Source organism: Periplaneta americana, chromosome 17 (assembly GCF_040183065.1).
Source record: "Periplaneta americana isolate PAMFEO1 chromosome 17, P.americana_PAMFEO1_priV1, whole genome shotgun sequence".
NCBI lineage: Eukaryota > Metazoa > Arthropoda > Insecta > Blattodea > Blattidae > Periplaneta > Periplaneta americana.
Genome location: NC_091133.1, coordinates 12,156,345 through 12,182,691, shown reverse-complemented (window position 1 = coordinate 12,182,691; position 26,347 = coordinate 12,156,345). Strand labels below are relative to the sequence as shown.

The window sequence follows — 26,347 nt, the reverse complement described above, 5'->3', positions numbered from 1 at the left end:
AAAAGATGAATGGTCACTTCCTTTTTTCATGTATTTGATGCATAATTTAATGAATTCTGTTAAAACAGCAATTTTACAACTCGAAAATAAAAAATTCAACCTGCAGATCTTTATGCTAGCTTAGAATCCCAACATAAAACATTCAATCTCAATTAAAAGATTAATTTTATGGCTTTCAAGTTAATCAAATTTGAAGAAATTAAGAAAATCGGACCAGGAAATATTTAGAAGAGATGGAGCTAATGTATATTAGAGTAGTCTTCATTATTTAAATAAGTGGTTCAACTTCGAGACCTCTCCTTTTAAGAAATTCGCTGTCTTGATTCTGAAAGAAGTAGTGACGTTTGATAGCTTTATACAAATTGTAACTGCCCACAGCTTAGAAGTAAATGGTGAATGATGCATTGTACAATGAGTTTGTTCTTCTAAGAGATGTTACTGAAACTCTTAAAAACCTGAATTTACCAACTGACAAAAAATGGGTCCATCTTTTTAACAAAATCCAGCCCTTAACTTACTAAAAATAGAAAAATTTATGTTATCCGTTTCTGTCAGTAATGCGCATGTAAAAAGAGTGTTTTCTTTAATGAAAGACTGTGGACAGAAGAAAGAAAGAAACAAACTCCACGTAAAATCCATGAAAAGTGAACTTCTGGTTAAAATAAACTATAATATAAGTTGTTCTGAATTTCATCAGTATGCTCTACATGAGAAGCAATTTCTAAAGGCTGCTGCATCAGATAAGAAGTACGTCTATAAGTTTCAGCCTTTGCCTAAGCCCCGTGATTTGCATCATGTCCATACTAAGTTAAACATTCAATTTCAATACCTTTAGAAATGTTTAATATAGTGTTTGTAGTTTATTTTTAATTTAAAGTATTTAAAGCTTATTTTGTAAAATGGAATGCCATGACTTCTTCAAAGTGGCAATCCTAAGGGCTTATCATTAAGATCATTTCTTTTTCCGGTACGTGATGGAACGAGTTCTATAGTTCCATATTTACTTATTGTATAAGTAGTGAATGTATTTATACAAATTATCAAACCTTTCTTTCATAATTCAACAAACCGTTGCTGGGCAACCATATTATGGGAATAAAATTGATATAATAGTAAGTAAATTGTACATTCATAATATTTACACCAATATAAGATTCATAAATGAATGAACATTAAATTGATTGTTAATCGCCATCAAGTTCGAATTTATTTTGAAAGTAAATTCTGACACGTGAAAAGCTACGGAGATTATGTGTAAAAGTGGATAATAGTTACAGCATTGTTTTGAAAGTAACCATACTTGAATTCGCCCTCATTCAGTACAAATATGAGTGACATTCTGAGGAAGAATACTTTTATTTAGTGGTGCATTTGAACACGCTCATGCACACTACGTCTATTGATTTCCTATTGTGATACCATTTCTCTAAAATGGAAATGGTATCACATTTTGTGCAGGAGTTTTCGGTTCAATTTTCCATGCATTTACGCATCCAATCTGGAGAGAACAAGAGAAAGAATCAAGTTGAAAACGAACGTTCAATTAAGATGCATGCAGATTTGGTATCTACTTGGTGCGCCATTTTGAACTTAATCTTCACTACGTATATATATATATTAAATATCAATCTTGCATGCATTGCTTGAATACTTAAAATCGAAAGAAGAGTTGAACCGTTAAATGCACCTTTAATGACTTACGCGCTAATATAAACATGTGTTATGTTTCCTCTTTCAGTTGAGATGGATGTGATAAAAATAGAACCCGACATCAACCCATTGCTAATACAGTCAAGTGATAAAGAAGAGAAGAAGCCATTATCAAAGGTAAATTAAAAATGAATATTATGTATCACTTTCTTATGTTCGAAATGCATAACACTTTAAACTGTAACACAATAGCTATACATATTTCAATTTATAGTTAGTAGACTTAATAAGTAGGCTGATATCAACAAATGTCAAGTCAACAGTTGCTTCTGCTGTTCTCCATCACGTCACAAGTTACATTCTTGTATTACAGATAATATTTTGGGACTTGGTAAGATTTGTTGTTTTAAACTGTGCTGAAACCAAATATTCTCTTATAAATCTTTCTAATTCAAGAGTACAGTGGAAAAAACCTGATAAATTACGTTTTACTGTTTTTATAGGAGAGCAAGTTAAAAACTTCAAGATTCCTTCATATTCTATTGTGTATGCGATATCATTCTTCAAATTTCTTTGGACTAATGAGTTTGTTATTCTGTGCAGTTAAACTACACGAATTTACGTTACCTGAGCTATTATGTGACATGTGAAGCAGAAAATCGATAATTTTAAACTTACCAAGATTTCCCTGTGCTCTTCAATTGGTAACCTGTTCCATATTTTGATGAATATAGAGCGTGATTCGTTTGGGAAGACATAGAAGAAATAAGCTGAAACATATTGATTGTTGTAATTTATTATCCAGTAATCTGTAAATATATTCCAGAAGAATAGCAGTTTGTACACATTACAACTCAGTGTGTGACTATTGCATACACAACACAGTTCATAACATGGGATGTAAGATCTTAGGGGTACTTTTTCCAAATCTGAGGCAGTCTTTGTTTTGAGATAATGAAGTTCATATTTGCTATGAATATGTTTTGGTTAAGGAAGAAATTGAGAATGTTATACAGATGAAGTATTTTCCAAACAAAAGGAGAAAAAAATATTTACAGAATTCTTCAATCCACATTCTCGATTGTGAGTATGTATGTATGTATGTATGTATGTATGTATGCATGTATTTCAATTATTGTACAACAGGAAAGATTGGGGAAAGCTGGGTTTGCAATGAAAGACCTGTCCTTGGGCAAAACACTTTGAATAAATGAATGAATAGTAGGCCTATTTTATTTTATTTCCTATTTTGTTGTTTTCTAGAATCCAGTATATTTATTAAAAGAAATAATAAATTTACAAGAATTGTGTAAAGTATTAAAATATGAGATCAAAAATAAAATTTTACTAGGTACAAAGTACGTAATATTTCGATTATATTTCTACTTTGAATGTATATTATACATTTATTTATTTATTTTAATTTTCTCTATAGTGACAGTTGTTTATTGCATCATCATTTCTTTAGTCCCTACTATTATGACATAATCAAGTTCAGCTGTATATGTTTGAGCGACATGCTTCTGTTCTTTAAATGCAGCTGATAATAAGCATTACCATCTTTATATCTTGGTGATGCATGTTGTGACATATAAATTCAGTTTAAATGATAGGGGCGGAATTATTGTAAAATAAAAGCAAAGGTGCAAGAATAAAAATCATTTATCGAGAGGTAATTTCTTGAGTTAATTAATATTAATTATGGTTTATTTAACAACGCTCGCAACAGCAGAGCTTATATCAGCATCGCTGGTGTGCTGGAATATTATTCTGCAGGAGTTCTTTTACGTCAGTAAATCTACCGACATGAGCCTGTCGCATTTAAGCACACTTCAGTGCCATCGACCTGGGCCGGGATCGAACCCGCAACCTCGAGCACAGATGGCCAGTACTATACCGACTACACTACCCAGGCCGACTTCATCAGTTGTAACAGTGTAATGTATTTTTTTTATTATCTTTGCTCGTATGAGAGAGATCGTCAATGATTGTTTATGATGGTCATTGTCATTTTCTTTTTCCAGTATTCTTCACACACATGCACAACAGACTAAGCATTAGGTTTATAGTCCTCGACATCAGCTTTTGATAATATATTATACATTCAGCAGTTGAGATCCTTGTTTCCCCCTCTCCATTTTATGATATTATATTTGATAAGCTCCAAAATGCTGGATGAGTTTACATCTATGATACTCTGAAAAAATCCTAATGTTTAACTTCCCCGGAATTACTAGTGAAAGGGGTAACTAGATACTGTTCATAAATCCAGTGGAAGGAATTATAGTGGCGTGCGATGAGAAAAACTTCAGTATAATTTCTAAGGCTCTTGAGCCTGATCCAATGCTACTTTAAGCACTCGCCAAGCTGTCATTATAAAAATCCAAAAAGCTAGCTGTGGAATATCCTCCACCTTCAGCATTAACAACTGGTACAGCATTTTAAATAGCGTCCAGAGTCACAGGATTCAATGCCGAACAGCTATTCCCAAGACACTTATATTGAGGCAAGGTATGTCTGTTTGATGTTCTGAAAAGTGTGTATTTCCAATGTCCTTCACTCTTCTTGAATACTGAAAATACCCTGGTTGTAATAGATTAGAAGGTTAGAAGCATAGAGGCATGCTGGGTTACTCTGTAAGTTTCTTTGGTATGTCCCCACTGAATATCTTTCCATTGAGCTTTATAGAAACAAGTTCAGTATCACATGCTTTTGAAGAATGTCAGTTCTTGTAAAGTCATACTATCATTATTGTTGAAAGCTGCCGGTGGCCGATTAATTTTTTATGTAAAAAATGATGTAGTTTGGAGTACCTACTTTCAGATTCAAATATATTTGTACAAAACTGACAGCTTGGCTGTTGCCCTATAAAGTAAACAATGAATAGAAGTGAATTTCAGGGGCCAGCTACGTAGAACTACTTCCTCTTTGTTTTACATAAACCCGATTTTAACTTTCAAATATCCACGAAAGTTTCAAACCATGAATAGTAGCCTATATGAAGTGCAATGAATAAAATTTTTGATTTATAATTTTAAAAAAGTTTACATGGTGTCTTTCATAGCGTTGCGTTAAAACTGTTTTTGTTGTGTCTCCTCCTAGATGTGTTACAGTCCAGTTGAATGCGACATCATTAAGTGGCAGCGGTAGCGAGCTTGCTGCACGACCAGTCGGTTTCTATTTCCCGCCCATGACAGATTCAGAGGAGGATGTCCTCCCTCTCAGTTCATTTACTTGCTTTAAAACTCTGCTTCTTTCTCTAGCCGCTAGTGCGCTGTTGTCTATGTGTGTTAACTGCAGTAGAGGAGGAATGGAGTGCCTTTCCTCCACACAGACAATCTCGCATCTTTCTCACAGTTTTCTACAGCACATGAGCGTGCGTCGTTTAAAACTCGATCAACCGAACTGTGAACTGAAAAATTATGGAATCTTCCTCGAATTTCAAGGCACATATTTTATTTGGTATTTACTTTCAAAAGAAGAAAAATGTGAGGAGGACGTTCCTCCCTTCCCTCCCCCGAGGAACCACCACTGTCTATCTTCCCTATTGGAAAGAACAGTGAAGAGTTGGAGGCATAGATCAGATTAGAGATGCCTGTGCCTTAATTTATCATAAGATGCACTGTAGCTGGGTTGAATGTTGCCATGACGTGACACAAATTAATGATATTTCTCGCATTGTATTTGAGCACCAATAACATTTGTTGCAATTTTTTTCAGTCGGAATGTAGTATATACATTTACTTTTGGACTATTTATAAGTGTCATATCCTTTAAGGAAACATTACAGTCACTGTATAGAAAGCATTGTATATGTGAATTGGACCCTATTACAGATTTGGCTGTAATTTATTCAATCTCACACGTGAGATATTACCTTTTCTCCGACATACACTGCTTTTGAAGTCTGTTGTCTATTTTCCCCTCAGTGATTTCCTTAATTTCTCTCCTGTGCTGCAAGTAGTACTGAAGCACTGGCAAGCAGACCTAGAGCGCAACTTGTAACTCTAGTGATCAGTGTCTGTTACATTGTAATATATTACTCATTTGTTTTGTTTCTGTTTTCTGCAGGAAGGGAATTTATTGGATCTGCACGTGACTAGGATAAAGGAGGAATGCGTGGACGAGAGCTACGATCACAATCCAGGGATAAAATTTGAAGAAATTATATTGCCAAATAGTTTTCTCGTGGTGAAGTGTGAGGACGAGGTGAGTAGAGCTCATTGAATGTGCTGGATCTTCTTTCCAATATTTAACTTGCATTCTGTTCATCACAGAAACCTTCTCTGCACAACTATGTTAACTGCGTATTTTCGTTTACAGTGGGGACAGTAAAACTATATGCATACTATTTATTGCTTATTTCTGTGTTGCAAAATATGCTAAATTTAAAGTACGATATGACTGTTAAGTTTTGAAGAAAATTCTTGAATGACAATACAGTTAATTTTGGCAAGGTTTCAGGTCTTCCTAAATAGCCTGAAGCGCCTAGTATTACCATCTTGAATATCTAGTGATTGATGATAATCTATATGCTCTTCCGACAAAATTAAAGGCAAGATTTAGGCTGACATATTTAACATACGTGAGGTTTGTGAGAAATATAGGAAGGTGTGTGTTTCTTTTTTATACAGCAGAGGGAAGTGATATAGAACTATTGATAATTCTGTGTGTTACATTTTACAACCACCAGAACGCGGAGAAATCGAATAACTTAAAATAAACCAATAAGAAAAAAAATGTATTTCGAAATGAATCATTGTGGTAGTTGACTAGGATAGTTGTTTTAAACTGTGTATCCGTTTTGTGAGTTTGTGAATTGAGTATGGAGTTGAGCTTTCTGCTGTAATACGTGAAGTATACCGTGGAGATATGCCAAAGGAAAAGTCATCAGAAGCACTGATTGGAAAATACATTGACATTAGGGTACTGCGTTCCCACTGGTTTGGTCCCCAACTGAGATTGAATCCCTGAAGTATTGCCCCATCACTTCATGTGAAGTGGAAGGGAGTTTCTCCCAATTCCAATTTAAGAACATTCTTACAGACAATAGCCATCAGTTCTCATTACAACATTTGGACGAATATTTAATTATTCACTGCCATAATGACATAGAAAGTAGTGTATATTACTACGCTATTGTCGTGTTAGCCACTAAGAATTAGAAATTGTTAATGTCTTTTTAAATGCCTATTTTGCCTGCCTATTTCAACTGCTTTTAGTGCCTAAAAATCCGCAGCTTAATAATAATTGATAATAATGATAAATAATAATAATAAGAGTAACAATAATAATAATAATAATAATAATAATAATAACAAGGAGCATCCTAAATTAAATCAAGCACAATCACTTAAAATAACATTTAAAGTAAATCTAATTTGTAGCTTAACCCTAAGTTCATACCTGCACAAGTACCTTTCGGCACTACACTTATTTCGCTATCAACTCACTGCACTGATTCTATTCTGATTTCACTAACACTTCAAAACCATTTCACTGTTCAGATACTTTGCACATCCACTATGAAATATAGAACTTCACTGACACAAACAAACTTCACTTACACAATAGACTTCACTGACACTACACACTTCACACTTCATTGACACAACACACTTCCTCACTGATACAACACTTCAAATAATAACATATCAGTTACTCCCTTTAAATAGTATGTATAATATACTACCGTCTATTAGTAAAGCTCTTAAGCCTATTTTTAAATACATTTTTAGTTATTGGTAAAGCCTTTAGTAAGTCTGCAGGTAAAGCATTCCAGTCTCTGATAGTACGATTGAGAAAAGAAAACTTTCCAGTGTCCGTCCTCTGTCTTCTTTCTCTCAATTTATATGAGTGGTCGTTCCTTGAAGAGTAATTTGGCGGCTGCAACCTATTTTTTATTTCTCTCCAGGCAGGCTCACCTCTGTATGTTTTGAACATTGCGCATAATCGAATTCGCGTTCTCCTGTCCGTCATTGCCTGAATAGCAATAATTCGTTCCACATACAAAGAATGTAGACATTAACTTATTGCTAGGTAATTGTAATTTTCACGATTTGAAATAAATGATTGAAAATCGGAGTACGGTACTCTCTGTAGAAACGTGTGAAGAATGCAGGACTATGATAATAACTTTTACCAAAAGTGCTCTGTGTAATCTTTTATTTTTTTATAAACCATTGGTTCGTACAGTCATAATGGAATGCTGGAAGGGAAGAGCAGAACACTATGACTGTCTCCTTCAAAAAATGAAGTTTTATACTGAGTATTACATATGGATTTCAATCGTTTTCAGTTTAGGTCTCCATTTTAGAACTTCAGTGCTGTAATTTTTCCTCTAAAGATGCGCCTTCCCTTTTATTTCCCTCTTTGCAGGAAGAATCGTGTGACGTGAGCATATTGGAAGATCTCATGCCGAAACCATTCAAGTGCTATGACTGAGGAAACTGTTTCTGGGAATAGGATGGTCTGAATATTCATGTACGGCTGCATACATGTGGCAAGTCATTGAAATACGTTGTTTGTGAAAAGAGATTCTCGAGTTCTTCAGAACTAAATAAACGTGCTGACAAGCATACATGGGACACGTATGGAAAGAGTTTCTCGTATAATTTTAATCTTAAAACGCATGCCCGCATATATATGGGCGAGAAAACATTTAAGTGCGCCACATTTAAGTGGAATGAGTTTCTCACAGTATATTAATCTAAAAACTCATGCACGGATACATACGGACAGGAAACCATTCCAATGAGTTGAGTGTCAAATGTGTTTTTCATATTACACAATTTCATTAATCCAGTGATTGATACAAATTATTTGTCAACATGTGTACTAATAGTCTATAAGTCTTAAGATTACACCATACTTTTCGCAGCTATTAGTTATGAGGGAAATATCTCGATTGCATGGAGAAAGTTCTTGGTTCGGTACACGATTTGATTTTAAATTACAAAAATTTTTATTTTGTTGTTATTGGTCTACCAATGACTATGCTAGCCATTGAACGAAAAGTTCTAACTTGCACTTAGGCTAGGTTTATTCGAAAGTCACGAAATATTTTAAAGTCCTACTTTGTTAAGAATTAAATTTATAGAAAAATAATAATACACTTTTGTTTATAGACGAGTTAGGTTTAGTATGTCACAAACAAATCTGTGAAAATACACCACAATGTTGAGTAGCTCATCTGCTGCCCCTTGCAAATTAAAGACAGTGAGTAGTGTTTAGGGGTCAATAATTCGACTTTTCATTTTATGTTTGAAGAATTTACAAAATTTGTTTTTAAAAAATATATATAGTGGAGGTATCTCTGCAGATACAGTTATGTTACCGGTTGTTCTGTATGGATGTGAAACTTGGACTCTCACTTTGAGAGAGGAACAGAGGTTAAGGGTGTTGGGAATAAGATGCTTAAAATATTTGGGGCTAAGAGGAATGATGTTAGAGGAGAATGGAGATAGATACACAACGCAGAACTGCACAAATTGTATACTTCATCTGACATAATTAGCAACATTAAATCCAGAGTTTTGAGATAGGCAGGGCATGTAGCATGTATCGGTGAATCCAGAAATGCATATAGAATTATAGTTGGGAGGCCAGAGGGAATAACACCTTTGAGGAGGCCGAGACGTAGATAGGAGGATAATATTAAAATGGATTTGACGGAGGTGGAATATGATGGTAGAGACTGGATTACTCTTGCTCAGGTTAGGCACCTTAGGCGGGCTTTTGTGAGGGCAGCAATGAACTCCGGGTTCTCTAAAACCTGTAAGTAAATAAGTAACTCTGCATATAACTCCTTTACATGGCCTCTTTAAATTTGACGGCACATATAATTCATCTTTTTCCCTTTGCTCCCCCCTTCAAATTCAGTTTTCCTTAAGTTGATGTTTTTGAAAATTGAATGAACTCTTTATCTCAAACTACTCAATCTATTTACATTTTTTTTTCTCCAGCAGTGTTGTACAGTAAATCTACTAGTTTATGAATATTGCTCACATAACATGAGGAAAATAATATATGTGCATTGAAAAAAATGACAACCATTTTAATCAATGTAGAATATTTTTTCAGTTTCACCAAGAGTGAAATAGTTGGTTAAATTTTGCTTTAGAATTTACAATATCCATTTCTTTAAAAATTACAAGTCATAAGAGTGAAGACTGTAGCAAGAAATGTGTACCTGAAATTTAATGTTCAATTAGAAAAATCGTAAAACAGGTTGTCAGGACCATTTTTGCACTTGGATAAGAAACTAATTATCTATCTTGATATCACTGAATTCATTAAAACCTTTATATTCTGCTATCTTACGTGGAAAGAAGTCGTATTATAGAGTCCACCCACATTTTTGAGGAAATTAAACTTTCACGAGTGATATACACAGCGATAATATTAATGTTTCAATTTGAGACCATTTACTGTTCTTTTATGTCAAATATTGTAGCAGTTTGTGTTTATACATTTTGCACACTCTGTATGGCTGATTTCAAGTGCTCAATTAAAGATCTCGTCAATATTTAGTAATTTTTTTTTCAGGAAGATGTGTTCGATCTGGACAGAGTTGAGGAAGAACAGAAATTGGAAGTATCTTCAGAGAAGGATGAAGTGTTGACTGAGAGGTGAGTGTACTGTACTGGTTTTGCTTCTCTTTCAGTCTTTCACACCTTCATTTAATGATGACGCAATACATAAATTTGATAACGTATGATACTGTGTTGTATCTTCCACATTTACTTGGTTAATTATATTGTCGCATCAGTATATATTTGTACTTAGATGACATGAGCTTTACTAAAATTATCATTACCATTACAAGTAACATATTATATTATATCTTCTGCTTTATTATTCTGGTGTTGTTTGGGAATCATAGTCTCTTGTAATGTAGATACATTAAACAGAGAGACAGTTATTGGGAAAAACTCGCTGGAAACCACTAATATCATTGGAGACCAATCCTATTTTCATTTACTGTGAACAAAACATTTTTCGAGCCAAGAACTATAATTCTAAAAAAAAGAGGAAGCACAATGCTATTTTATAAGAGCTTACTTACAAATGCCTTTTAAGGAACCCAGAGGTTCATTGCTGCTCTCACATAAGCATACCATCAATCCTTATCCTGAGCAAGACTAATTCAGTCTCAACCATAACATCCCACCTCCCTCACATCCATTTTTATATTATCTTCCCATCTACGTCTCGGTCTTCCCAAAGGTCTTTCTCTCTCCGCCTTCCCAACTAACAATCTATTTGCATTTCGCCCATACGTGCTACATGCTCTGCCCATCCAAACGTCTGGATTTAATATTCCAAATTATGTTAGGTGAGGAATATAATGCGTGCAGTTCTACATTATGTAATTTTCGCCATTCTCTTGTAACTTCATCCCTCTTAGCCCCAAATAGTATCCTAAGCACTTTATTCTCGTACACTCTAACCTCATCTTCTCTCGAAGTGAGAGTCCAAGTTTCACAATCATACAGAAGAACTGGTAATATAACTGTTTTATAAGTCTAACTTTCAGATTTTTTGAGAGCAGACTAGATGACAAAAGCTTCTCAACCGAATAATAACAGGCATTTCCCATATTTATTCTGCATTTAATATCCTCCCGAGTGTCGTTTATACAGTTCCCCCAAGGTACTTGAACCTGTCCACGTTTTCAAAGGATAAATTTCTAATTTTATATTTCCATTTCCTATTGGGTTTTGGTCACGAGACATAATCATATACTTTGTCTTTTTGGGATTTACTTCCAAACCTATTTCTTTACTTGCTTGAATTAAAATCGTTCATGGATTTTTCTCCTAACATGTTCACGTCATCTGCATAGACAAGCAACTGATGTAACCTATTCAATTCCAAACCCTGTCTTTTATCCTAGACCTTCCTAATGACATATTCTAGAGCAAAGTTAAAAAGTAAAAGTGATAGTGCATCTCCTTGCTTTAGCCCGCAGTAAATTTGAAAAGCAGCAGACAGAAACTGGCCTGTGTGGACTCTCCTGTACATTTCACTGAGACACATTTTAATTAATCGAACTAGTTTCTTGGGAATACCAAATTCAATAAGAATATTATATAAAACTTCTTTCTTAACCGATTCATATGCCTTTTTTAAATCTATGAATAACTGATGAACTGTAGCGTTATACACCCATTTTTTCTCGAATTTTGTCGAATACAAAAAATCTGATCAGCAGTCGATCTATTACGCCTAAAACTAGATTAATGATCCCCAATAATTTCATGTACATATGGTGTTAATCTTCTCAAAAGAATATTGATAAAGTTTTGTAGGACGTCAACAAAAGCGATATTCCTGGAAAGGTACTACAGTTAGTCTTTCCCCCCCCCTTCTTAAAGATAGGTACATTTATGGACTACTCCTATTGTTCTGGTACAATTTCCTTTTCCCAAATAACAATTACAAGCTTATAAATTTCGCAAAGTCCCATTCCGAGCTTATGTTGTTTTTTTTTACGGTGAGTTGTTTGCCCTTCGCCCAACCCCCAAGTTGGTGGATCACCCCTTATCGGCTGGCAATGACAGCTTATTCAGTATACTCGCAGCTACCTTCCATATCTGGAGGCCGTCTCGTCTATCCGCAACCTGAGGATGTGCCATGATGTGGTGACAGAGATTTACCATACATGGATTTTACAACAACATTGACAAGAATTAGAAATAGCGCAAAATCTATCTATATGATTAATGAGGGGTGGTGTTAAATCTATTCCAGTGACAGCAGTGCAGACAGTTACCTGAAACATCCCCATTTAAAAAATCGAAAAACAAAATATCATAGTGTTTGATTAACTAAGGACACTTCCCAACATTGAGTTCTGGAGATCTTATCAGCATAAAAAAACCTTAGAAAGTTATCTCGAATACTGAGAAGACTCTTTCCAAAGGGGTTAAAGAAAATCCAAAAGAAATATGTTTTTTAACTTTCAAATAATTTAGAAAAACTCCCACTTCCAAATCATCCACTATCACATTTTACAGTTAAGAGTTGAATTTGAATGTACACAAAATATGCGATGTAAACTAGATGCATGCCCCCAGTATTAAAGCTTTGGAGGTTGTTGAAACAAGATGTCCTGAAATAGAATGGATTCATATTTACAGAAATGGATTACTTACAGATAACATTGAAATTGCAAGTGCTGAAATTTACAGTAAATTCTTCAGTTTCTGACTCTTACAAGCAAACTTTCCCATGGGGGCAGATAAAAAGGTATTTGTTTTTTCCTTCCGCCTCGTTAATAATATCAAAAAAAGTGCTTATACAAATTTTGGTCACTGGAACACAATTAGAAGGGCCGTAAAAATAAGTTTCCTTGGGGCTGATAACACAGTTTTATTGAAAGATTTATTGTAACAGATACAGCAGTTATTGAGCTATTTTTCAACATATTCCCTACCGGAATTGAGACATTTGTTTTACCTTTTGATGAACTTTTGTGTACCTGTGTCGTAGAAGTCTGCCGCCTGGGATCGGAACCAGTGTGTAACAGCAGTCTGCACCTCTCTATCGGTCCCATGATATGAAAAATGTCTCACTTCTTGTTAATATGTTCAAAAATACTCCAACAATAATTCTTGTATCTGTTCCAATAGTTTGCAGTGAAATTGTATTTTCTTTCTGTAAACAGCCCCAGGGAAACTTATTTTTTTACGGTCCTCGTAATTGCGCTCGAGTGGGCAAAGTTTGTACAAGCACTTGTTTTGACATTAACATGGTGAGAGAAAAAAAAACTTTTTTATCTGTCCCCATGAGAATGTTTGCTTTTTAGCGAACTTCCAAGTCACATACATTTTTTTAACAAGATGCTGATTTTCAGTGAATCGCAATCAACCCTACAAGCAGTTACTTCAATTGAACCTCCAAAATAATGATATTCAGAATACTATTAAAATTCAATAAAAAGAAATGGCATTTTAATTGATACCTTCCCATTGTAAAATCCAATGATAGTGAACTCCTAGGCAAAGGAATTAACAAATATTATGTTGTTGTTGTTTTCTAATGCCAGGCGTTTGACAATAAAGTCATTTGACCTCTTGCACTCCAATATTTTTCAAAGATATTATCATGACCAGCCACTGAAGCACAGAGTTTGAGGTGTTCCGAATCCATTTCTTGGTTTGAGTTGCGCAATGGACAGTTAGGGGACTGATATATTCCAATTCTATGCAGGTGTTTGGCCAAACAATCATGGCCTGTTGCCAATCTAAATGCAGCTACATACGATTTTCGTGGTAAATCGGGAATTAACTGTGGATTTTGATGCAGAGAGTTCCATTTTTTTCCCATGGGATTGTGTTATCAAATTTTGTTTATTGAAGTCTAAGTATGTAGATTTAATAAATCTTTTCACAGAGTAATATGTAGATTTAGTAACAGGTCTGTAAGTAGCAGTGCAGCCCTTCTTTGCTAAAGCATCCGCATTCTCGTTTCCCAGGATTCCACAATGGGATGGTATCCATTGGAATACAATTCTTTTATTGAGTGATATTAATTGAGAGAGCATTTTAGTTATTTTTGCTGTTTGAGATGAAGGTGTATGTTTAGAGACTGTTGATAGAATAACTGCTTTGGAGCCTGACAATATAACTGCATTTTTAAATTTACTGATGTGGCATAGAAGATTCCTGAGACTTTCACTTATTGCAATGATTTCTCCATCAAAACTTGTTGTTCCATACCCAATAGATCTATAAAGTGAGAAGAGACAGCACGTAACACCTGCACTGGCACCTTGTTCTCTGGAGATCAAGGATCCGTCAGTGTATAAATGAAGCCAGTTTTGTGGAGGGTATCTAATATTAATTGTCTCTAAAGACAATTGTTTTAGTATAGAGAGCCCTCTAACAAATGTTCCCTTTCATAATGTAAGATTATGGATCGACTATATATTCGAGTCAAAATTCTACTCTGGAATGTTCTATTAAAAGATTCGAGCATCATCAAAGTTTTACCAAGAAATAAAACAGTTGCAATCTTCCAACTGACAACTGGCTATGACTGTCTGGCTGCTCATTTACATAGGATCAACAGATATTCATCATCCCATTGTACTCTTTATATGGTTCGAAACTCTGCAATGAAGAAGAGCCATCCAATGAGATTCACAGCAATTAAGAAAATAGAAGCTGATATATGTAAACAGCTTACAACATGCCACTGGGACACTGACAAGAAAATTTAATAAATTCAAGTCATGAGCATTGATAAACAACAACTACAATGGAGCAAGCAGGACTGCCAGATTTTCTCATCAGGAATTCAGGAGAGGTGATGATATTGCTTAACATGACTAAACATTTTAATTAATTAAATTTGCAATAAAACAGATTTTATGTATATCAACCAATTATACATACCGTAAATGTTTAATTTTTTACATTTTCCTAGATTATGAAATTTGGTTTGAATTATTAATAAAGTCTGGAAAAATAATCTCTTATTACAGCGTCATCTACAGTGAAACCTATCATTTACGGACATCGAAGGGACGTAACTATCAGTCCGCATCTGGGAGGTGTCCGTTATTGGGAGGGAGGCTCCCCAATCTAACAGTAAATTTATAATATATATTATGTACCCCTTCACGCTTTAAATGAAATGTATTACTGTAGTTTATTTCTAAATACAGTATACTACAGTATATTCTTTGCAAGGTTGAACTACAGTAGATAAGATCGAAAAAGGAAAAAAACAGTACTGTGTCATGCAATTTTATTCTAGGTCTACAGTTATGCAGTACTGTAACTTACAGTTTTCAACTTAACGTTTACGTTCAGGTGCCATGTCTCTCGAAACAGAACAATTGATTGAAGTGAAGAGAATAATCCTACTAACCCTATCATGTGTGGAATACAGTTTCACGATTGCGGAAACCTTGGACCGATCAGACAGGTTAAATTTTATGACTTTATTTATCCACCCGCTTCCAGCTAACAAGGGGTAGGACTGGGCTAGTGGTAGCCTACGAGACCCTTATTGCCTTCTTTTATGTTAAGGAATTTTTGTGAAGTTGTCAAAACTAAATTTTCCATTTTTATAACACATTAGGTCTTGAAATCCAAGTTCTGTCCGTAGTCAGGAGGTAAAGCAAGCTTTAGGACTGTGAAACAGCTGTCCATGTACGTGTCTGCAAACGGGAGTTGAATTTATCATCATTTCTATATTATTTCAGTTGGGACATAACAATCTGTCCGTATATGAGGAGTGTCCGTATCTTGGGGGTGTCGATAAGGAGAGGTTTCACTGTATACAGAAAAAATGCACAGTAGTACAGCTTTTACATCCTCTCAATAATAATTCAACTTTCAAGAAGAATAAACAATTAAGTTAGGTTTGCTTTATAGTAGTAATAGTAGGACTGTGGGAAGCTCACGAGATCAGGCCTGGGAGGAATGTGGCGTAATACCAATCCTACAAACAGGCAGCAGCCACCGTAACGCCACTCTTGCTCACATGCTCACAGAAAACTACATTATGACACGCTACTAACTACATTACAGTAATTGACCAATGTGAAAACATTCGTCCATCAATAATTGAATAAAAATGATGAATACTTAGGCTATGTACATGTATTATGTTTTTAATCAATTTAGTGATACCTACAATCGAGCCGTTCTTATTTCCGGCCGCAAATCACACGACAGCTTCTGATCAGCTGACACGCTGCTTCACTGGCAGTGGTTGTCGTCAAGGTTATGCAGACGACATACCGCTTCCTGCTGACGGTGGATGTTACTGTGTTGTCAAGTCTACCCTTGTACTCTTAACTAAGTTTTAGCACATGTCTAGTCTTAAACATCGAACGAAAAATTATTTCCTACGATAAATAATTAGTAATATATGAATACATAATATTGTATATTATTGTTATTGTTGATACCAGCATCCCAGGACACAGAAGACTTACCACGTTGTGCTATAATTGGTTTTTCCGACCATTTGAAATAACGATTTTCGTAAATACAGAAACAATATTAGAAATTATTAAAATGGGAGAAAGCTATAAAATATAATAAATAAACATTTTTTATGTGAATGAATAACTAAAACCACACAACCTGTAAATGAAGTAAAATATGTTAGTATTAGAAATTTTGTCATGATAAGTTATTGGTACATAAAAAAAAATACACGAAGAACCTTGCCTACCGGTATTGTTCAATTTAGAGGTGCTACGCCTAGATCGCTACAATCATTTTTGGTACCTGCCGTCGCCATAGTTCTCCGTTTATTTTCTTCTTTGCCTGATTGTCCGTACTTCTCTGTCGTTATTTGAGAAACCATGCACTTGTTCACATCACACGCATCAGCTGTGTTTTGCACCACTTCATTAAAGGCAATAAATTACCCTTATTTTCACGTTCATTTTCGAAATAATCTCTAACGCTAAGAATCATTTCTCTGCTTTGCGAATTGATGGCCTTCCGACTCCTCCGCGGCATTGTGATACTGAAAACTCAGCGATAACACAGCGCTAACAACAATAACACTGCACTATCGACTGATTGTTCGACAACCTGCTATTAGAACTGCGTTCATTCACTATTGGCTTGACAGAGATTTAGCAACACCGCTGTTGCCTACCTTCGTCGCGCCAAAAGTCGAGAAGGTGTGGCCACGCCGGAAATAAGAACGGCTCGACTGTAGCGGATAGTTTAAAATTTTATATTTAGGCCTACCTCACAGTGGACAGGCCAACTCGGAATCAGAAAATTCGCTATCGCAGTACATTCAGAAGCATCACCGCTGTCACCATTCTCATCATCATCGTCCTTTCCATCCTCATAATCCTCTTACTGTCACTGCTCTCATTAGGCTTGGAAATTATTATGTCGTCAATCACATTGTCTATAATTCTTTCCCACTCCCTGGTATTCTTGTTCCAATGCCTCTACATGTTTGCTGTAACCTTGCCAATCTTCGTAGTAACAGATGCTATTCCTTCTCTAGTTAACTCCATTGGTTGCTTCGAAGAAAGATCCCCTATCACGTTGTTTTCACGAAATTTACTTCAGATCATGCCAATTCAATCGGACTAAGATCGTACATACATGGCAGCTGTCTAACTACAATCTGATCATGGTCTTTCAACAATTCATCAATAACAAAATCGTGCAAGATAACATTTCTGTCATCAGGCCTAGGCCACTTCTTCCCTGGTGTATGTAACAGACATAAGGAGCCCTTTCGTCTCTCAGTGTTGACACCTTTCTAATTGTTTTAATCAAACCTCTTGAAACTTCAATGTAATTGGCGTCTCTCTCTGTAGCACATGCCAGAAGAATTCACTTTTTTCCTGTTGCTTATTCATCACACATTTTGACTACATTTGATATTATTTTATGCTCTTAACTATGAACACTTTTTCCCTTTCTACTTTCCTTCAACATGTTCGATCAGCTTTGAAGATATAAACCAACAGTTTCAACTTATAAAAACACACCGACACAGAGCTAGTCTTAAACTACGTGATATTTTCAGCCAATTAAACACCATCTGGTGACAGTGATGTCATGTGTTTAGTGTCTAAGGCTCATTACTCAACATATTTCTTACCTCTGGTCGGTCAGTTCTAGAAAGTGGAATGCTCCGTCTTTCAATAATCCTCCGTCGCACATAATTAAAAATATACCTCAAAAAAACTTTCTCGTAAGATCCCTATATAGATTTTTATAAATCATGGCTTCGTCAATCTTATTTCTAGGTCTCAATCTAGTTTCTAATTATACTACAAGTATATTTATGAATTTATCACGTTGTTACTGCAGGACATCTGTTGACACGGCTTAAGAAGGATTACAACTAACATAGTACAATAATAGTAATGGTAATAATAATAATAATAATAATAATAATAATAATAATAATAATTACAGCTTACTTATTTTTTAATGTAGGCTTTCATGGCCGGCATTGATAGGATGCGTATTTTCCGGGCTAGAGTGCTGTGGTCTGTCAGTGTTTTACAACCAAACATTTCGTCCACTACTCCAGTGGACATCTTCAGTGGCGTGGTACACGTGTGCGGAGAGATCTGCTGTGTGTATCAGGAATGGCATTGAGACTGGTAGCACGTCGATATTTAAGGTCTGGGACTGTTGTTGCTTGTCATTGTCACTGCGGTCCACACCAGTGGCCTCAGTGTTCTGATTGTTTGTCATAGTGTCTAATTGTCGGAGAAAGGGTTTGATTGTGTGCTTCTGAGGGCCGGATACCAAGCTTTGTTGACCTTGAGTCCTTCCTCCTTACAGTTAAAGTTGTTTTTATGTTTATGAATTTCAATAGCTTCCCGATGTAACCTGGCATAGAAGTGTGACGTACTGCTTTGGATGTCGGTGTCCTGGAACCTGATGTTGTACTGTACCCTTATACTCCCATTTTTCTCTAATATCTGTCGAATATAAAAAATTCTGATCAATAGTCGATCTGTTACGCCTAAAACCCCACTGATGATCCCCAATAAGTTCCAATAATAAGTACAATACAAAAGCAATAATAATAATAATAATAATAGAAATGTTTTTAGTAGTGATAACGACCTATATACCTTCACAGTTATATATTACTATGTTCATACAAGTTCTAAAGACATAAATTTCTCTACAGTATATGGCATATGATGCAGCAGCAACTTGTTAATTATGTATGACTGAAGAAGATGGCAGAGCTAGCCGTCGAAAGCTTGGAAGCAAATTTCCAACTCACCTGGCTGAGAACCCGAGAAGAGTTATTCTACTTGTTAATTATGCTTTTAAATTTCCTTTGTTTACAGCTTATTTTAAAGCTTTGAATTTTATTATATATGTTTTTATGCCTCTATGTAAAATACTTTTAAGACTTGTGATAATTCTATAAGTGGACAATTCGATGTGATTTGATGATTTTCTTTCATACATGAGTATTCTGAATTCAGTTAGAATTTTGCTTCGTTTTTATGAATTATAGACACTGTTTCTAGAATGTATATACTAGGCACAGGCAAATTCTCTAAAAATTGCTTTATTCTGCGATCTTATAGGTACTTGTTTAATATTGTTTACAATTTTGCTTCGTAGCTTAAAAATTTCCCTAATTTTACTTGTTGCACCCCATAATAGTATGCAATATACAATCTGGGAATATATGGAGCCAAAATACATCGCCTTGAAAAGTCATTATAAGTTGTTTTGCTTAAAATTCTATAAGTTTCTTGAACATAAAAGTTCCAACTTGAAAGTGAATATACACTGACCGGCAAAAGAAACCGATCACTTGAACAAAAATACTAAAAGTCAAGTTCAAATGTAAATTATGAAGTAATCCCAGAAATAACTTAACTGTAATCATTCTCAATTTAAAGATTACACTTTTATGAACTTGTGACACAAAAATTCACACCAATTTTGAGTCAATGGCCGTGATATGTTCATAAATCTACACTTTTGTTGAAATTTTGTAAAATTTTTCACTTAACTTTCAGCTGGATATTTGTTCATTAAACTTAATTGAAAATGACGTTGATACACAAAACTTAAATTCACACTAACAATAACTGAAACAAACACTCAGTATCTGGTGTGTCCTCCTCTGGCCCTAATTACAGCCGCCATTCTCTCAGGCAACGTCTTAATTAAGGTTATCATGTCTCTCTAGTCGATATTGTCCCATTCCTCTTGGAGTGCCGCCCGCAGATCACCTATGGTCTCCGGAACAGGATAATGATCTCGGATACGTCTACACAACCTATTCCAGAGATGTTCAGTAGGATTTAGGTCAGGACTCCGAGCTGGCCAGTTGAGACGAACAATCTCCAATGCATCAAGATACTGTGATGCGCAGCGCACTGCATGTGGACGAGCATTGTCTCCAATGAATCGAGCAAAGGGCACGACGTGATCAACGAGAATCTCGTTGATGTAGCGGTGAGCGTTGAGACTACCATTCTTGACAATCACCAGTTCCATTCGGGCCTCCATGGAGATGCCGCATCACACCATCACGGAGCCTCCACTGAATAGCGTCCTTGCAGGCAATGTGCACTCTTCGTACCGCTCTCCAGATGATCTCCAGACTCTTTCCCTACCATTGGGGATATCAGGGAGAACCTGGACTCATCAGAGAAGAGCACACTGCTCCACTGCTGCACAGTCCATTGACATGCTCACGAGCGAACTGAAGACGGTGCTGTCTGGTCAGATCTGGTCCCGTACCAGGTGGTCGTGATTGAAGATTTTGTTCTCCAAGGCGTCGTAGAACAGTCCTCTCGCTCACATTAACACTCCACACATGTTGTAGTCGATTCCGAGCTTCAACTACTGTGGTATGGAGGTTTCTTAGAACCTGGCTGACGAGAAATCAATCATCTTGGGCTGAAGTATTTCTTTTTCTGCTAGATCCAGGTGTTCTGGAGTAACTCTGTGTTTCCCGGAACCGTTTCACAGCCTCTTGCACCTTGGTGTATTTTGCGCCTATGGTAGCAGCAGCGTAATGAAGGCTGCGTCCATTATCGATCAGAGTGACAGCTCTGGCAACATCTTGGGGTGACAGAGGCATTGTCTGAACTAAACTTACTGACGGAATGGCAAACAAACCATTTTCAACAGTTGTTATTCATTTTCAAAAAGTAAAGGAAGCAATAAAGCAATAAAACCTCTTCAGTTGTTTATGATGACCTACCCCATATGTTCGGCACAGAAACACACTCCTTCGTTGTTAGGCGATAAACTGAAGAATAATTGGTGTGAAAGGCGTGAATTTACGTGTCAAAAGTTCATAAAAGTGTAATTTTTTAATTTAGTTACGTTATTTCTGAGATTACTTCATAATTTACATTTCAAGTTTACTTTTAGTATTTTTTCGAGTTACTTTTTTTTTGGCCAGTCAATGTATTTTGATCTCACTGCATTGATTATAGTGGAAACCAATAAATTTTTACATTCATTTCAGAATTGTGGATATTATTGAGAAGAGAGTGCCACAAGCACTTGCTGGTATGGATCGTGAAGAAGACAAATTAACTCAGTGTGGTAGTAACAGATCAAACTGTTCAAATATTAGCGACTTCAGCTGTAATTCCTTCAAAAGTAATATATGCAACGAGACTTTTTTAACTCCGCAGTCTTTGAAACTTTATTCTCATAGACACGCAACGAAAAGGTCATACAAATGCGATGTCTGTGGGAAGTGTTTCTCGAAACTGAGTGATATAAAACGACATGTACTTATCCACACAGGCGAGATGCCATTCCATTGTAAAGTGTGTGGGAAGTCTTTCAAAAGATTATTCGATTTAAACAGACACATTCGTATACACACAGGCGAAAGGCCATTCAAATGTGAGGTGTGTGGGAAGTGTTTTTCAGAATCCTCAGTTATAAAGAGGCATACCCGTATTCACACAGGCGAAAAGCCATTCAAATGCGAGGTGTGTGGAAGATGTTTCTCACAATCGGGTGCTTTAAACACTCATGCACGCATACACACTGGCAAACGCCCATTCATATGTGAGAAGTGTGGTAAATGTTTCTCAGCATCGGCATTTTTATACAGACATGCAAGCATACACGCTCCTGAATGACGTAGTGCAAGGGGTGTGAAACGTGTATCTCAAAATTGGGAGATTTATGCGAACATGCCCCTATAAAGAGTGGCGAAAGGCCATTCAAATACGAGGAATATGGAAATGTTTCTCATAACCGTCAGCTTCAAGGAGACTTGCACGCATACACAGGCGAAACGCCATTGTAATTGGATATGTGTGGAAATTGTTATTCAAGATCTGGAGAGCTAAACAGACATGTTCGCATTCACACAGCCGAAGTGTTGTTCAAATGTTAGTTGTGTGGATTGAGTTTCTCAGAACTGGGACAGAGTATAAAGAACATGTACGCATTCACAAGGTGAATAGCCTTTCAGATGTGAGGTGTGTGGAAAGTGTTTCTCAAAATAGTCAGTTTTAAGTACACATGAACACATACTCCCAGACGAAATCGTATTTCTACCATCACGTTGGCCTACGCAGGCAAGGAATATTGAAATGCGATGTATGCGCAAAGATTAAAGACGTAGAAATTAAAAAAAAAAAAGTTCCTTCAACATGGTAAATACCTTTGAAAAGTGATGGCTGTGGAATATGTTTCACTTATAAGCAGTGCTTTTTTTTTTTTCTGGAAAAAAGTTTACCGGAAATCTATCACTCGATCACATTATACAACAAAAACGTAGGTTTAAAATTTTTAATCCTACACACGGTACATTATATTACAATAAGTTCCAAACGGAGCTCATCGATTTTAACCATAACGGAAATTTTGCGATTTCGAGCTACAGTTTCAGGATCAATAACGGAAGATGGCAGCACTAGATTGCATGAGTTACTTTTGTACCAACGATAATAATGAAAAAAATGTAAACTCTTGGACTCGGTAGTGGCGGCAATTTTAATTTTCAATTTCACTTATAAAATATATCTCGTTGGAATTTGTAATGGCAAAAAGTTTACCGGATCGCGTTCCACACCATTCCGGCTTAAAAAAAGCGCTGCTTATAAGTATTCTAAATTGGCATATATGTGTTTACACTATGAGCAGCTTGAACATGATGTGTTCGGAGCTAAAGTGGATCAAGTCCTTGAGATGTAGTTTTGAGACAATAGGACAAAGTTAACTTGGCCTAGTGGATTATCTGATTTCATTAGCAATAATTTTATTGCTCTAATCTCAAAGTCTACATTTTTTAAATATAAACAGTGCGATGTTAATTGATGCAACGCTCTCGTGATTTGATCCACTGTAGCTCAGAACATCGTGAACAAATAATCTGAGATAAAAGTGACTGGTGCCTGGAATTAAAACTTGATTCATTACTGCTCGGAAGAGATTCAACTTCACATAAGTGAATTAAACTCAACTTATGAAAAATTTGTGACTTGATCCACTTTAGCTCTGAAAGCCTCATATATTTGTCACATTAAAGATCAGGTGGAAAATTGGAGTTTTAATATACAAACACAGTGAGAATTTTTGGGTTATGGGTCACCGATCGTGGCTGTTGCTGGGGAAGTGCAATATTCACATCCGCATAAGTGAGATTGGGTCCCCATGCTTAAACTTACTTGTTTGATATAGTATTAATGTATTAACCGAAAGAATAAACTGATACTCCATTTAAATGTGATGGTAAGAGAAAATTTCCTTTAAAAATGATACTGTTCTGCGACTATACGTTCCTGGCATGAGCTTAGGAAATGTCCTGTTAACGCTCATAAGACTCTCAGGAGAGAGATTTCAGTAATTTCTTGCTGATACTTCTTTTACAGAAAGACTAGAAAGAAAATATCACAGAATTTACACATTGTACGCACCTAGCAACACACGAATGTATGGCCATATGCTGACAAAGCAACCCTGAAACTAACAGGAAGAATGTCCCTGCACTAGCACTATATGGTCTCTTGATGGCTAGATTCTTCTCATTCGTAGGCACTCTAAGTCTGCTCTTAGCTCAACATTACTATTTGTAAAAGTTTGTGAAAGTACTTAAATAAAAAAGAGGTAACATCATTTGCACCTTTCTTCCCTAGCACTTCATCGTAAGCCATCACGTGTATCTTGTTTCTTCCTACCTCATGGATTTAAAATAAGACATACCACAGCTGTCTTGCATAAAAGACATCATTTGTACAGACCGATTATTTAGTCCTGACAGCACAGCGACGCGAAAGAGGGGAAGTAATAGGAGTAGTGGAGAGAGTTTCGGAGTAGAGATAAGGGCGAGCGGTCGGTAGAGGAATGCAGTACAGCTTAACTATACTGGAAATACAACAGTATACTGCATCCGTGACATCCGATCACTCTGCAGGCAACAGACTAACCTGAACATCCCTTCGCGTAACTTAAGGGGAGCAGGTACTGCCTATCTCGACAATGTTAAAATCACAGAGTTCAGGTACGCGTAGCTCTGAAACCATTGAACATAGAGATTTGAAATTTTTACATGTTATATTTATAGCCTTTATCTATGTATTAGAATAATTTCATTAAGTACATTCAATTCCTATAATTGATAAAAAATTTTTTATTGTGACCTAATTTTTTTTAAATTTTAATCACATGTTATTTTTTTGAGACCACAATTTTAAAGATACAATAATACATTTTGTTTTAAAAAATAGAGGACTTTAAGATTGATAAGTGTTGTAAAAATTATTTTTCTATCTCAAGTAGTTTCTGAGCTATGCGTACCTGAATTCTGTGATTTTAACATTGCTCCCCTGCTCCCCTTAATGGACTCGCCTGACCCAGACGCAGATTGCCAACAATTGTCAGGACTAAGTAATCGTATTGTATGTATATGAGGAAGAAGCAATTTTTACTTGAAATCAAATGTCAACATGATCATCTCTCTGCCTGTGCCGTTTGTTTGGGAAGTTGCTTCGGCTCATGAAATTTGTGTGGTTTCTTAAGGTGCAACATTTTCTCAATTTGTAACTGAGCTTTAATATCAGGAGTTGGAGCATTTTCAATCTGTTACGCGTGTATGTTATATATAGTCTTTGTGAAATATAATATATGTGCCTGAAAAATGGCATTAATCCTGTATTCTCTAAAAACATTTTGTTAATGCACAGGTTTTCTGGTAGATATTTCCTATTTGGATTGACTCTCTATGAATATTGCGATGTGTGAGACTTAAATGTTTCAGTGCGTTGCTTTATCAGTGACTGAATAGATTCTAGAATTTTGTTTGGCCTATTTTTGTGTTTCCTCTAGCAATAGTAGGAGCTTGTCCTGTGGCCAGCAGTGAGTGCTGAATGTTACAGTCTGTCCCAAGTAATACCATAAACACTACAAAATGCCTTCCAAGCTACTCTAACAGGTCACCGACCTGTATTTTGTACTTAAAAACTCCAGAGTAGGAGCAATGCCCATACCTTCATCATTATCCTCGTCTTCATCATCCAGGATCAGGTTGCTTTGTAGGTCTGTGTCTCTGAAGACTGCCAGTTCTGCCAGGTGGGAGTCTTGAACGTCTTTTGAAGGAAATTCGTTGAACATTTCCAGGTTTGACAATCTTGTCTCTGGAGTCACCACTTCGAAACATTTATGTCGACTGCATCTACAATAAGAAAATTGAAATTATTAAAATATAAAATGTTATTCTGTTAGAGTGGAATAATATTTTAAATTTGAATTATTTAAGTGATTTTGAATAAAGTATTATATTAGGAAAGTATAGGATTACAGTATTATTTTTTTTTAAATAACGTAATTAAAATACCCTAACCTAAACAAAAACATTCATTCATTCATTCATTCATATATTATTTTAATGTACCGAAGTACATATGATATTTCCATGCAGATATTCTGCGTCATCATACGATGAAAGAGTAATGGAACAGAGAAAAATTCTCTCTGGCACCGGGATTTGAACCTGGGTTTTCAGCTCTATGTGCTGATGCTTTATCCACTAAGCCACACCGGATACCCATCCCGGTGTCGGACAGAATCGTCTCAGTGTAAGTTCCAACTCTTGGGTTCCCTCTAGTGGCCGCCCTCTGCACTATGTCATAGATGTCTTTGGACGTAGGACTGAAGTCCACATATGTGCTGAGGTGCACTCGTTAGGAGTGACTAGTTGGCAGGATCCGACGGAATGAGCGCCGTCT

At 35.9% G+C, this 26,347-nt stretch overlaps 1 protein-coding gene across 4 annotated transcripts in view; it reads left to right on the top strand.

Annotated features, from left to right (window-relative positions):
- Positions 1–25,908, top strand: part of LOC138693241 (oocyte zinc finger protein XlCOF6.1-like) — a 28,733-nt gene extending 2,825 nt beyond the window's left edge. For 3 of the 4 annotated variants that reach the window (XM_069817057.1, XM_069817056.1, XM_069817058.1), the window contains 4 exons: positions 1,739–1,827; positions 5,722–5,859; positions 10,198–10,280; positions 21,625–25,908. In XM_069817057.1, the coding sequence (XP_069673158.1) occupies positions 1,744–1,827; positions 5,722–5,859; positions 10,198–10,280; positions 21,625–22,255 (936 nt within the window). In that variant the 5' untranslated portion in view covers positions 1,739–1,743 and the 3' untranslated portion in view covers positions 22,256–25,908. Of the gene's footprint in view, positions 1–1,738; positions 1,828–5,721; positions 5,860–10,197; positions 10,281–19,305; positions 21,072–21,624 lie in introns of those variants that run through there. The other variant, XM_069817059.1, reaches the window with a different exon arrangement.
- The last annotated feature ends 439 nt before the right edge of the window (positions 25,909–26,347 follow it).